This window comes from Microcaecilia unicolor, chromosome 5 (genome assembly GCF_901765095.1).
Source record: "Microcaecilia unicolor chromosome 5, aMicUni1.1, whole genome shotgun sequence".
In the NCBI taxonomy this organism is placed as follows: Eukaryota; Metazoa; Chordata; class Amphibia; order Gymnophiona; family Siphonopidae; genus Microcaecilia; species Microcaecilia unicolor.
The window spans coordinates 358,954,515-358,968,437 of NC_044035.1; the positions used below are offsets into that span (position 1 = coordinate 358,954,515).

Sequence of the window (13,923 nt, forward strand, 5' to 3'; positions counted from 1 at the left end):
CCAATCTGAGGAAGAAGGGCAACCTTTGAAAGCTAATAAAAAAATGTATTAAGTTATGTCCAATAAAAAAAAGGTATCATCTTATTTTCTTTTCCATGTTTTATTTTGTCCTATTTCTATTGATTACCTTTAAAAGTGGACTAACATGGCTACCACATCTCCCTTCTTATTAGGGGATGGAGGTGGAGGAGGGAAGAAATGGGGACATTTTGTGAGCCAAAACGTCGCCCCTTCTGGTTTCTTTTCAGAACAAATGAACAGACTAGGTGAAGAATCACGTCCTTTTCCTGCACTGTTATTAATTCTAAGTGTGGAGACTTCCAGAACCAACACTGTCCGCACCTGAAACATTCTCATTCGTACTGGTATCGTTCTCTGTTTAACACTGCTGAAAGGTCTCTAGAGCCCGGGGCCTGTTTTTTTCAGCTGCCTTAGTCAGCTGCCACAGTGTTTGCAGGACATAAAGGAAGGGCTCAGCCTACTCTCGCCACATTTATTTGCATTAGAGGATTAAGAAGGACAAATCCAGAAAGGAAGAAATTTTCTGTGCAGATGTTTGTTGGGTCACTGTGGAATTATCTGACTGGGTGGAGGCACTGGCTGTGTTTGTACAGTGGGATCATGAAACCTGCTCTCACTAGTAACAGGGCGGCATCTTTACTCTGTAAAAAGCTTTCCTGCATTCCTTTGCTTGGTATTAGTGACTTGAATGTTTCAATTTATCCCGTGTTCTCCTCCTCTCTAATGTCTTCATTTCCACTATCGGAGTTTTCTTTTTGTTTTTTTAAATTTTATTTTATTGATATTTATTTTGCCAAAGGGAAGTGGGAAGTGGACCAATGACTCCAGAGAAACAGGATACCAGTATAAAATGAAGTACTTTATTCACAGACTCAACACAGCCGTGTTTCGGCGCCTTAGCACCTTCCTCAGGAGTCTATAGAAACAAATATAAAACATAGATAATACATGCACAAAAAAAAAACAAATCGATATATCCCGTTTCTCTGGAGTCATTGGTCCACTTCCCACTTCTCTTTGGCAGTTTGTTTTTTCGTGGGAGTAAATGTTCATCCACTTATGTGGATCATCCCTTCACTGATATTTATTTTAACATTACAAGATTAACTTGCAAACTGCAATACAGAGAAAATTAAAGTATAAGAAAATATCCATCATAGATTATTTATATGCTCTCTTTCTTAGACCACTAATAAAAGAAAAAAGGGGGGGAGTATTACAGATGAGGAGATCATCATTAATTATAAAAAAATATATAAAAGGAAAAATGTCTAGCCTGAATATTTCATTCCATTCAAATTCTTAATCAGTTATCATTCAAACTTAGAGTCTATTTGGTTATTCTTTTCATTTCCAAAAAAGTTCAAAGTTGTTCAGGTTCAAAGAATACGTATTTATCTTATAAGGCATTTACACGGGTAGGCCAATAGAAGTGTTGCTCCAAGTGCCTTAGTCTCTTCTCTGAAAGCTAGAAATTTTTTCCTTCTACCTTGTGTTGTCTTTGTAACATCTGGATATATCCATATTCTAGAGCCACAGAAAATCTTTGTCGAATTCTTAAAATACAGCTTTAATACTGCATTTAAGTCTTGCTCGATTACGAATGATACAATTAAGGTTCGTCATAATTTGACTTCTGGTATTGATTGTTCAAGTAAAGCAGTAATATCATGAACTCCTAATTCAGGAACATTTTCTAAAGGCAAACGTTCCTAAGTTTCGAGTCCCGCTCCGGGTCGAGGTATTTGAGGAAGGTAATAGACTTTGTTTAATGGAGGAATAGCCTCGGAAGGGAATTGAAGAATCTCTGTTAGGTATTTTTTGAAAAATCTGACGCATTCATTCCTTCCGACATTGGAAAATTCAGCAATCTCAAATTTAACCGTAGATTAAAATGTTCTATTTGCTCTATTTTACGTGATGTCAAAAGTTTATCCTTAACCAAAAGTTCAGTAATAGTTCTTATATTTGAAACCTCAGATTGCAATTGAGAAATTTGGTTAAGTGATTCTTGTTTTACATTATCAATAGATAAAGTTAAAGCTTCAATTTTACTTACAAGAAGAGATGTGTCTTGGGCAGCTTTTGTAACTATTGTAGATAATTCTTGTATCGCTCCCCAAATAGTTTCTAAAGTTGGCACCAAGGGAGTTTTATGCTCCATGATCACTTCATCTGCAGCCTGGGGTAGAGTAGTGCCACTCAAGGCTTCGATGATACCGACTTCTGATTCGACTAGGCCTTCCTCTAAACCCCTCAGGGTCCCCGTAGGACATGGTGGTGGATTAAGATCTGGAGGAGATAGAGATGTTTCAATCCCCAGTAGTGCCGACGCTCCTCCGTTGGCTCTAACAGCAGGGCTCAACAAACCGGTTTCAGATGGAAGACTTGTTGTGTATCGATGGACGTATTTTTTAATGAATAAGGCACAAAAAGGTGCCCCGAAATGACCAGATGACCACCGGAGGGAATCGGGGATGACCTCCCGTTACTCCCCCAGTGATCACTAACCCCCTCCCACTGTCAAGAAACATCTTTAAAAATATTTCATGCCAGCCTCAGATGTCATACTCAGGTCCATGACAGCACATGAAGTTCCCAGGAGCAGATTTAGTGGGTACTGCAGTGCACTTCAAACAGGTGGACCCAGGCCCATACCCCCCCACCTGTTACATTTGTGGAGGAAACAGCGAGCTCTCCAAAACCCACCACAAACCCACTGTACCCACATATAGGTGCCCCACTTCATCCGTAAGGGCTATGGCAGTGGTGTACAGTTCTGGGTAGTAGGTTTTGTGGAGGCTCAGTACACAAGGTAAGGGAGCTATGTTCCTGGGAGCATTTTATGAAGTCCACTGCAGTACCCCCTAGGGTGCCCAGTTGGTGTCCTGGCATGTCAGGGGGACCAGTGCACTAGAAATGCTGGCTCCTCCCTCATCCAAATGGCTTGCATTTGAATGTTTTTGACATGGACGTCTTTGGTTTTGAAACTCGACAAAAGTCAAAGACGTCCATGTCTAGGGACATTCAAATTCAAGGATGTCCTTGGTATTTTTGAAACGAAAGATGGACGTCCATCTTTTTTTGAAAATACGGTTTTCCCCACCCCTGGATTTGGACGTTTTACAAAGATGTCCAAATCCAAACATAGTCATTTCTTTCAAAAATGCCACTCCACATCTTTTTTTGAGATACGGTGATCAGAATTGAGCACAATATTTGAGGTGTGGTCTCACCCTGGAGCAATTTATTTGTTTTTTAGATTTGCTCACACCTTTTTCAGTAGTAGCTCAAGGTGAGTTACATTCAGGTACACTGGATATTTCTCTGTCCCAGGAGGGCTCACAATCTAAGTTTGTACCTGAGGCAATGGAGGGTTAAGTGACTTGCCCAAGATCACAAGGAGCAGCAGTGGGATTTGAACTGGCCACCTCTGGATTGGAAGACCGGTGCTCTAACCACTAGGCCACTCCTCCACTCCAGTTGCTACACTGAGATTCTGCTTGGAATCTTGTCACTCTTTAGGATTCCAGAATCTTGATATTCTTTGGGGTTCTACATGGAATGTTGCTATTCTTTGAGATTCTGAATGGAATCTTTATTTATTTATTTAGATTTTGCTCACACCTTTTTCAGTAGTAGCTCAAGGTGAGTTACATTCAGGTACTCTGGATATTTCTCTGTCCCGGGAGGGCTCACAATCTAAGTTTGTACCTGAGGCAATGGAGGGTTAAGTGACTTGCCCAAGATCACAAGGAGCAGCAGTGGGATTTGAACCGGCCACCTCTGGATTGGAAACCTGGTGCTCTAACCAGTAGGCCACTCCTCCACTTTTTGTTTTCTATTCCTTTCCTAATAATACCTAACATTCTATTTGCTTTCTTAGCGGCTGCCGCACACTGAGCAGGGGGGTTTCAACGTATCATCAACGATGACACCTAGATCCCTTTTCTGATCAGTGAGCCCTTCAGCTAATGATCTGGCTTTGTATTTTGATACTGAGATTTGAAATCTGCAAACATTATTTGAGGCACTATTTAATTTCCTTGTGTCTTTTCTTGGAGCTGCCCTGGTATCATCACCTTCTGCACCCCAAATGGACTCTGTGGTTGTTCCTCTTGACTGTCATCCCTCAGGATCCTGCCCTGAGAATTATGGGTGTATTTCAACACTATTAGATTCTATAGTTTTAGTGTCGCCTCTCGGTTCCTCGTGTATCAGTCTTCAGTTGGTTTCTTGTCAGGTACCTTCTCCTGCTATGGTGGATCATTTTTTGAAAGCCACTAGGTTTACTACTGCTGCTCATGAGCCAAAGCCTTATTGGTTGGTTAAGCAACTTGGCTCCCTTTTGTTACCTTATTTATATGATCTTATTTCTTCTTCTCTAACTCAAGTTATCATACCTCAGTGTTGGAAGCTGGCGTATGTACGTCCTCGCCTCAATGAGCCAATGAAGGGATGTCAGAGGTGTCAAATTACCGCCTATGACTACATTGCCTTTTGTTTCTAAACTGACAGAATCTATAGTTGCTGATCAGATTGTGACTTACATAGACCATCAGCAGATTTTTTCAACCCTACCAGACTGGCTTCCAGAAGATGGTCTACGTAAGTCATAAGCTGATCAGCAACTATAGATTCTGTCTGTTTAGAAACAACCATAGGACGTTAATTCCATTGAGACAGCATTGCTAAGAGCGATGTCCTTCACTCAGTCTCATCTAGATCGGAACAAAACTGTGCTATTGGTGTCATTAGGTCTCTTTTCTGCATTCGATCTGGTTGACCATTCCCTTCTGTTGGCCCGCCTTGAGAATATTGCTATCGCGGGTTCAGCTTTAGCATGGTTTCAGACTTACCTCTCCACTAGACAATATAGATGCACTGGCAAAATGGTCTTTTTCTTCCTTTTGTCGTGAGGTACCACAAGTTTCCATATTAGCTCCTACTCTTTTTTAACTGTTTTCCTTGTTCGTTTAGCTACTTTAATTCAATTATTAGGAATTGTGGCATTTATTTATGCAGACAAAGTCCAATTATTTCGTACAGTTGATCACAGGGTATCTCACTCGATGCAGAATGTAAACAGCAGGATGACATCTATACTCCAATGGATCATAGGCTTAAGTTGAATTCTGACAAAACTTGGGCTATGTTTTTTCCAGAGAAGGTGGCATTGCTTTACCTTGTCCTCTTCTGTTGGATGGTTTTCAGGTTCTGTTGGTCTCTTCTTGGTGTCACTTTTGATGACATTAACTTTCCATTCTCATGTTTCACTTATTAGGCAGCATGCTTTCTTCAGGTTAAAGCAAATTTGCTTAGTTAGGCCCTATTTTATTTATTTATTTATTTGTAACATTTGTATCCCACATTTTGCCACCCATTAGCAGGCTCAACGTGGCTTACATTATACCGTTAAGGCAATCGCCAAGTCCAGTAGATGTTAAACAAATACAGTTTAAAATAAAGGTCAGGTAAGGTTAGAGTAAACAGGTACAAAAAGGGACAAGGAAATAAAGGAATATACGTATAATGTCCAATGCGATGTAAAGTATTGATGCATTGCAGAGTTGAGGCATTTAAGTAGGACCAGTAGTTGCTCACAAGGAGCTGTAGTGGGAATTGAACCCAGGTAGCCAGGATCAAATCCGTTTCACTAACCATTAGGCCACTCCTCAACTACTGCTGTAGGATATACACTTTCAGGTATGGTTAGTCTCTTTGCATCTTACTTCACTCGTTAGTTCTAAGTCATTTGGGTTACTGTAATGCTTTTTTTTTTTATCCAGGGCTTTGTCAAATTGAGCTGAAACGACTACAGTGCATGTGGAAACTGAAAAGAATAAGACAATTCTTCCCAAGATCCGTCTTTCGCAGCCTGGTGCAATCCTCAGCCATCTGGATTACTGCAACTCACTATACGCAGGTTGCAAAGAGCAAATACTGAGAAAACTCCAAACAGCCCAGAATACAGCAGCCAGACTCATCTTCGGAAAACCAAAATATGAAAGTGCAAAACCCTTACGAGAGAAGCTACACTGGCTCCCACTTAAGGAACGCATCACTTTTAAAGTATGCACATTAGTCCACAAAATCATTCACGGTGAAGCCCCAGCCTACATGTCTGATTTAATAGACTTACCACCAAGAAACGCCAAAAGATCATCCCGAACTTTCCTCAACCTCCACTTCCCTAATTGCAAGGGCTTGAAATACAAGACACTGCACGTGTCAACCTTTTCCTACATGAGCACGCAGTACTGGAATTCACTGCCACGCAACCTGAAAACGATCTACGAGCAAACCACCTTCCGCAAACTACTGAAGACCCATCTTTTTGAGAAAATTTACGGAAAGAACCAAAACACATAAAGCCGCACTCACTGTTCAATAATGCATCATTACAGCCACTCTGAATTCCCATCCCCTACCTCACCTTCTCATCTCCCGCAAACTCACCACACTCATACCTTACTCACAGAAAATGTATACCAAATGCTTTCCTGTTATTATATACCGCCCCTTTTTGTTTCCCGCTGGTTCCCTCCAATGTATCGCCCCATTTAGTTTCCCGTTCTTTCCTTCCAATGTCTCAATGATCTTTTCCATTGTTATATTCCTTATTGTTACAAGACTTTGTCTCGCATAACACCTCGTAATGTAATCCATAACTGAGTTGTAACAAACTGTACTTCCAGTTTTCATAACGTATTGTAAGCCACACTGAACCCGCAAAAGGGTGGGAAAATGTGGGATACAAATGCAATAAATAAATAAATAAATAAATAAATAAATACAGTTGATTCAGAATAGGGCTGTTAAGATACTTGCCAAAGCAGACCGCTGGGATTGTTCTACTCCTTATCGCAGTTGGAGCATTGGCTCCCAGTTGTGTGGATTTCCTTTAGAATTTTAGCGTTGGTTTATAAAATTCATTCTACTGGTTTTCCTGCATTTGTCCCCTATAATATGCCAGGTCTCGGCATTGCTTATTTTTTTATATCTTCCTTTCGAGAGGTTAGTCATGAGACTGTTCATAGACCTATTTTTGATGTTGTGGATCCAACCTTATGGAACTAGTTGCCACTTGATTTGCATTTGTTAGAGTCTTACTGAGCATTTAAAAAAGATCTCAAGATGTACTTTTTTGAGCTCACTTTTCAGAATACTTGATAAGCTTCTCTTATTTTTTTTCTATCTGATTTTATGGCATTCAATTTCTTTTCTAAAGATGGATCTGATGTGTGGGATATGAAATTTAAGAAAAACTTGAAACTCCTGTAGAATGAGGGGCCCAGAGCAATTGTTCTGTTTGCAGCCCGCTAATGCCGGTCCTGGCTTGAGTCTGAGTCTGGAGTCTCAAGTGGCAATCCAACAGGCCAAACGGTTTGGAATTCCATCATAGGTTTTGTCACCACCACCTCCGCTGGGAGGGGATTCCAGGCATCCACCGTCCTCTCTGTGAAAATGTATTTCCTGATGTTACTCCTAAGTCTACCACACTGTAATCTCACCTCATGTCCTCTAGTTCTACTGCTTCCTGTCTTTAAAAAAGATTTGTTTGTATATTAATACCTTTCACATATTTAAATGTCTGTATCATAGCAACTCTGTCCAGACTTTCCTCTAGGGCAGTGGTTCTCAAGCCTGTCTTGGGGGACCTCCAGCCAGTCAGGTTTTTAGGATATCCCAGGGCCGCCGAGAGACTGAACTGGGTCCGGGACAGGGCCGCCACCGCCGCTGCTGCCCTGCTCCATTGCTGCTACTGCCGTCCCCTGACCGCTGCTGCTGCCACCCATGCATCAGGATTAAAATACCTTGGTTGGCGGGGATCCCGAGGCCCCAGCCCCACCCGCAGAAAACATCTTCCTTAGTACATAAGTACATAAGTACATAAGTAGTGCCATACTGGGAAAGACCAAAGGTCCATCTAGCCCAGCATCCTGTCACCGACAGTGGCCAATCCAGGTCAAGGGCACCTGGCACGCTCCCCAAACGTAAAAACATTCCAGACAAGTTATACCTAAAAATGCGGAATTTTTCCAAGTCCATTTAATAGCGGTCTATGGACTTGTCCTTTAGGAATCTATCTAACCCCTTTTTAAACTCCGTCAAGCTAACCGCCCGTACCACGTTCTCCGGCAACGAATTCCAGAGTCTAATTACACGTTGGGTGAAGAAAAATTTTCTCCGATTCGTTTTAAATTTACTACACTGTAGCTTCAACTCATGCCCTCTAGTCCTAGTATTTTTGGATAGCGTGAACAGTCGCTTCACATCCACCCGATCCATTCCACTCATTATTTTATACACTTCTATCATATCTCCCCTCAGCCGTCTCTTCTCCAAGCTGAAAAGCCATAGCCTTCTCAGCCTCTCTTCATAGGAAAGTCGTCCCATCCCCACTATCATTTTCGTCGCCCTTCGCTGTACCTTTTCCAATTCTACTATATCTTTTTTGAGATACGGAGACCAGTACTGAACACAATACTCCAGGTGCGGTCGCACCATGGAGCGATACAACGGCATTATAACATCCGCACACCTGGACTCCATACCCTTCCTAATAACACCCAACATTCTATTCGCTTTCCTAGCCGCAGCAGCACACTGAGCAGAAGGTTTCAGCGTATCATCGACGACGACACCCAGATCCCTTTCTTGATCCGTAACTCCTAACGCGGAACCTTGCAAGACATAGCTATAATTCGGGTTCCTCTTACCCACATGCATCACTTTGCACTTGTCAACATTGAACTTCATCTGCCACTTGCACGCCCATTCTCCCAGTCTCGCAAGGTCCTCCTGTAATCGTTCACATTCCTCCTGCGACTTGACGACCCTGAATAATTTTGTGTCATCGGCGAATTTAATTACCTCACTAGTTATTCCCATCTCTAGGTCATTTATAAATACATTAAAAAGCAACGGACCCAGCACAGACCCCTGCGGGACCCCACTAACTACCCTCCTCCACTGAGAATACTGGCCACGCAATCCTACTCTCTGCTTCCTATCTTTCAACCAGTTCTTAATCCATAATAATACCCTACCTCCGATTCCATGACTCTGCAATTTCTTCAGGAGTCTTTCGTGCGGCACTTTGTCAAACTCCTTCAGCGCTGACTGCCTGCATGCGCTCCTGAAAGGAAAAGCAGACACTCAGCAATGGGCAGAAGAGCAGCGCTAGACAAAGCTTTGGGTCCTTCCCAGCCTCCAGGGGGAGGGGGGCCTGGGAGTTTTCTTCTCTTCTGTTCCTGTTGGGATGCGATCACTCAGGTCCCATCAGGTGGGATTTGTACAATGAATGTGCATGATTTGCAAACCTATCTTCTCCATTATAGGCAAATCTCTCTCATGCATACTCATTGTGGAGACCTGAAAGGCAGACTGGCTGGAGATCCCCCCCACCCAGGGCAAGTTCTGGAGATCCCCCCCACCCAGGGCAAGTTCAATTCTCTGTTCCTAGAGGGCTCACTCAGGTCCCATCAGGTGTAAGAGAGAGAGACCCTGGTGCTGGCCCCCCCTTGGAGGCCTGGGCAATCTCCCCCCCAGCGGCCCTGGGATTTGTACAATGAATGTGCATGATTTGCAAACCTATCTTCTCCATTATAGGCAAATCTCTCTCATGCATACTCATTATGGAGACCTGAAAGGCAGACTGGCTGGAGATCCCCCCTACCCCCCCCCCCCAGGACAAGTTCAAGAACTATTACTACTACTAATCATTTCTATAGTGCTCCTAGGCATATGCAGCGCTGTACACATACATGTGCAGGTACTTTCTCTGTCCCTAGAGGGCTCACAATCTAAGTTCTTGTACCTGGGGCAATGGAGGGTTAAGTGACTTGTCCAAGGTCACAAGGAGCTGCAGTGGGAATCGAACCCAGGTAGCCAGGATCAAAGCCCATTTCACTAACCGTTAGGCCATTCCTCAACTACTGCTGTAGGATATACACTTTCAGGTCTTCCAGTCTCTTCTCATATGTCTTTTGGCTCAAACCCCGTTCCACTTCCCTTGCTTTTCTCTGAATAGCTTCAAGTCTATTTATATCCTGAAGAAGATATGGCCTGCAAAACTGAATATTGGACACCTCCTTTCTTCTGCCGTTGATACCCCTCTCTATGCAGCCCAGCATCCTTCTGGTTACAGCCACTGCCTTGTCACCTTGAGAGCCTCAGACACTGCCACGCCAAGGTCCCTCTCCTGGATTCTGCACATCAGCCTCTTGCCCCCTGTCACAGAGAGCACCTTTGGATGTCTACACCCCAAGGATGAGGTATTCTGAGGTCCTTTTTCTCCCCTTTTTGTGCTGAATTTGTGATATTTTGAGTTTATTGACTCTTTGCAGTTGTACAGAATAATCTTTCTTTCTTTCTTTGGACTGGATGTTTGCGTTTTACTTCACCTGGTACTAGTAAACATTGATACTGTTGGTTTTGCACATACCAAGACAGTAATAAACCTCACTCCTAAGCCAGGATATGTGGAGTATGATCTCAGGCTCTCAAATGTACTGCTAACGCTCGCCCTAGTACTTGCATTGTGCTAAAGACAGCTTCCTTCTGGAGTTCATAAGATGTAACATCTATAAACAATTTATTCAGGTGGCTTAGAAATTCCTTTTAATCAGGCCTGTGGCACCTGAAACAGTGGGAAATATTTCTGTATCTTTCTGCCATGTTTTTATGGTCTCCGACTGCATTTCTTGATATTTGAGGATCTGTTCTCTCTACATGATACAGAATAATAGCTTCAAACTAGCACGTCTATAATTAATTCTATTCTAGTGTTTTTCTCCGTTACCACTATGTCCAGTTCTTTATCAGTCACAATGGGGATGTCCCAGGCGATCATAACCTCTTCGTTCTCCATAATTCTCATTGGGTCACTCACGATCCCAGTGCTTATCTTTTCTTGTATTTTTTTAAACAAATGCTTTACAAAAATATACAAAATAACTCTTACCTAAAAAATAAAGTCATACAGCATAAGAAAAATCAAGGAACAAAAAAAAAAAACATCTAACACCATTCTACGACCTTTAAAACTTGCAACACAGAGAAGGAAACCAATAAACAAGGCATTGGAAGTTTCTGTAATATGTAACCCTGAGTGCTCTAAGTTATACTCAAAGGAAAAATGATTTAAACCAAATTCTGAACCTGCCTGTTATCCAGGCACTGACTCCTAAAATAGGTACTTATGTATTTGGTATTTCACCCTTTTACTAACGTGTGTTAGATTTTGCAGTTACTGTGGTTTAACAATAGAAGTAAAATAAAACATAGAAAAGAAAATAAGATGATACCTTTTATATTGGACTAACAATACAATTTTTTTATTAGCTTTCGAAGGGAACCTTTTTTCTTCAGATCAGAGATAAGCAAATGTTGTTAAATAACAGTATATATAAGTGAAACATGAAAGCATTTCAATGACAGTCTTCACAGGAAGAGGGTGGAGTGGGTAAAGTGTGAAACACGGGAACTGGGTGGATGAGAGACAGGGAGAGTTTCCTTTTAGTATGTGAGATTGTGAGTCCTCTAGGGACAGAGAAAGTACCTGCATATAATGTGTACAGCACTGCGTACATCTAGTAGCGCTACAGAAATGATTAGCAGTAATAATAGTAGTAGTAGTATACTCTAGGAGGATGGACTACTGAAAGAGATATTCCCATCCCCACCAGTGCTGGCCTTTTGACAGCCACCCAACTTAAAACACAAACTAGTGAGGTGCAAGCTCCCGACAGAAACTCAAAAAGAAGAGACTGGCACACATCTTTGCAATATATCCAGCTGCAAACTATGCCAAAACATTTCACAGGATCCCACAGTCATTCACAAAGGAAAAATATTCAACATAAAGGAATCCTTCACATGCTCATCGTCCAATGTGGTATATATCATTCAATGTAAAAAGTGCAACGAAGGCTGCTACCTTGGAGAAACAAGTCAGATGCTAAAGAAGAGATTTAATTTACATAGACATCACATGAAAAATGCCAGTGCCAAACAGGATGTCACCTCTGTGGGGCAGCACTTTACAAAACCAGAACACTGTATCAATGATCTAAAGGTAAGAACACTAAAAGGAAACTTTAAGACAGTCCAGGAACGTAAGACCTTTGAAGTCAGAATCATTAAATATTTTGACACACACTCAACCTGCTTTCCTTGCCCTCGGTAGATTTCTCCCCCCCCCCCCCCCCCCATGCTTTCTTTGCTAGGCTGGAACTGTCTCTTTCCCCCTGTTATATATATATACTGTATATATATATATATATATATATATATAAGCTTAGATAAAGGTAACTTTCCCTCTTCCTCTCATGCCAGGTTGGAGGTGTTTCTCTCCCCCCCCCCTCCATGCTTTTCTTGCTGGGCTGGAATTATCTCTCTTTCCATTTCTTGGGTTGGTCTGAAACTGTCCCTCGCCTCCTCCTTCTCTTGTCCCAGGCTGGAGGTGTCTCTTTCCCCCCCTACCATGATTTCCTTGCCCCAGGCTAGAGATTTTGCTCTCCCACACTTCCCCCACCCACCCCTCCAAGTTTTCCTTGCTAGCCTAGAAGTGTCCCTTCCACCATGTTTTCCTTGCTAGGCTAGAGGTGTCTCTCTTTTCACCTCCTCCATGCTTTTCTTGGCTTCGGCTGAAGGTAGCTCTCAGTTCTCCTCTTGTCCGAGCTGGAGGTGTCTTTCTTCCTCTTTCTCCAATGATATCCTTCCCCAGGCTGCCGATTTCTCTCTCTCCCTCCATCCATCCACCCCCCCTTCACCACAGAACCTCATGCTTTCCTCTCTGGGCTGGAAGTGTCTCTCTTTCATGGCTTGGGCTGAAGGTAGCTATCTTCCCTCCCTCCTCCTCTTGTCCCAGGCTGGAGGTATCTCTTTCTCCCCTTACCATGATTTCCTTGCCCCAGGCTACAGATTTTTCTCTCCCACACTTCAACCCTCCATGTTTTCCTTGCTGGACTAGAGGTGTCTCTCTGTTCCCCTCCTCCATGCTTTTCTTGGCTTGGGCTGAAGATAGCTGTCATTTCTCCTCTTGTCCCGGGCTGGAGGTGTATTTCTTTCTCTCTCTCCAATGCTATCCTTCCTTCCCCAGGCTGCAGATTTCTCTCTCTCTCTCTCTCCCCCTCCCTCCCACCCCCCTCCACCACAGAACCTCATGCTTTCCTCCCTGGGCTGGAAGTGTCTTTCTTTTATGGTTTGGGCTGAAGGTAGCCCTCTTCCCTCCTCCTCCTCTTGTCCCGGGCTGGAGATGCATTTCTTTTTCTCTCTCCAATGTTATCCTTCCACAGGCTGCAGATTTCTCTCTCTCCCTCCATCCCTCCCATCCCCCTCCACCTCAGAACCTCATGCTTTCCTCCCTGGGCTGGAAGTGTCTCTCTTTCATGGCTTGGGCTGAAGGTAGCCCTCTTCCCTCCTCCTCCTCTTGTCCCGAGCTGGAGGTGTCTTTCTTCCTCTCTCTCCAGTGCTATCCTTTCCCAGGCTGCAGATTTCTCTCTCTCCCTCCATCCCTCCCACCCCCGCCCCCCTCCACCACAGAACCTCATGCTTTCCTCCCTGGGCTGGAAGTGTCTCTCTTTCATGGTTTGGGCTGAAGGTAGCCCTCTTCCCTCCTCCCCCTCCTCTTGTCCCGGGCTGGAGATGCATTTCTTTTTCTCTCTCCAATGTTATCCTTCCACAGGCTGCAGATTTCTCTCTCTCTCTCCCTCCATCCCTCCCATCCCCCTCCACCTCAGAACCTCATGCTTTCCTCCCTGGGCTGGAAGTGTCTCTCTTTCATGGTTTGGGCTGAAGGTAGCTCTCTTCCCTCCTCCCCCTCCTCTTGTCCCGGGCTGGAGGTGTCTTTCTTCCTCTCTCTCCAATGCTATCCTTTCCCAGGCTGCAGATTTC

At 43.4% G+C, this 13,923-nt stretch overlaps 1 protein-coding gene across 1 annotated transcript in view; it reads right to left on the bottom strand.

Moving 5' to 3' along the window:
• Window positions 1-10,897, bottom strand: part of LOC115471374 (Fanconi anemia group A protein-like) — a 152,551-nt gene extending 141,654 nt beyond the window's left edge. The window contains exon 1 of the mRNA XM_030205072.1: window positions 10,829-10,897. Within this exon, the coding sequence (XP_030060932.1) occupies window positions 10,829-10,897 (69 nt within the window). The remainder of the gene's footprint in view (window positions 1-10,828) is intronic.
• Window positions 10,898-13,923: the final 3,026 nt, after the last annotated feature.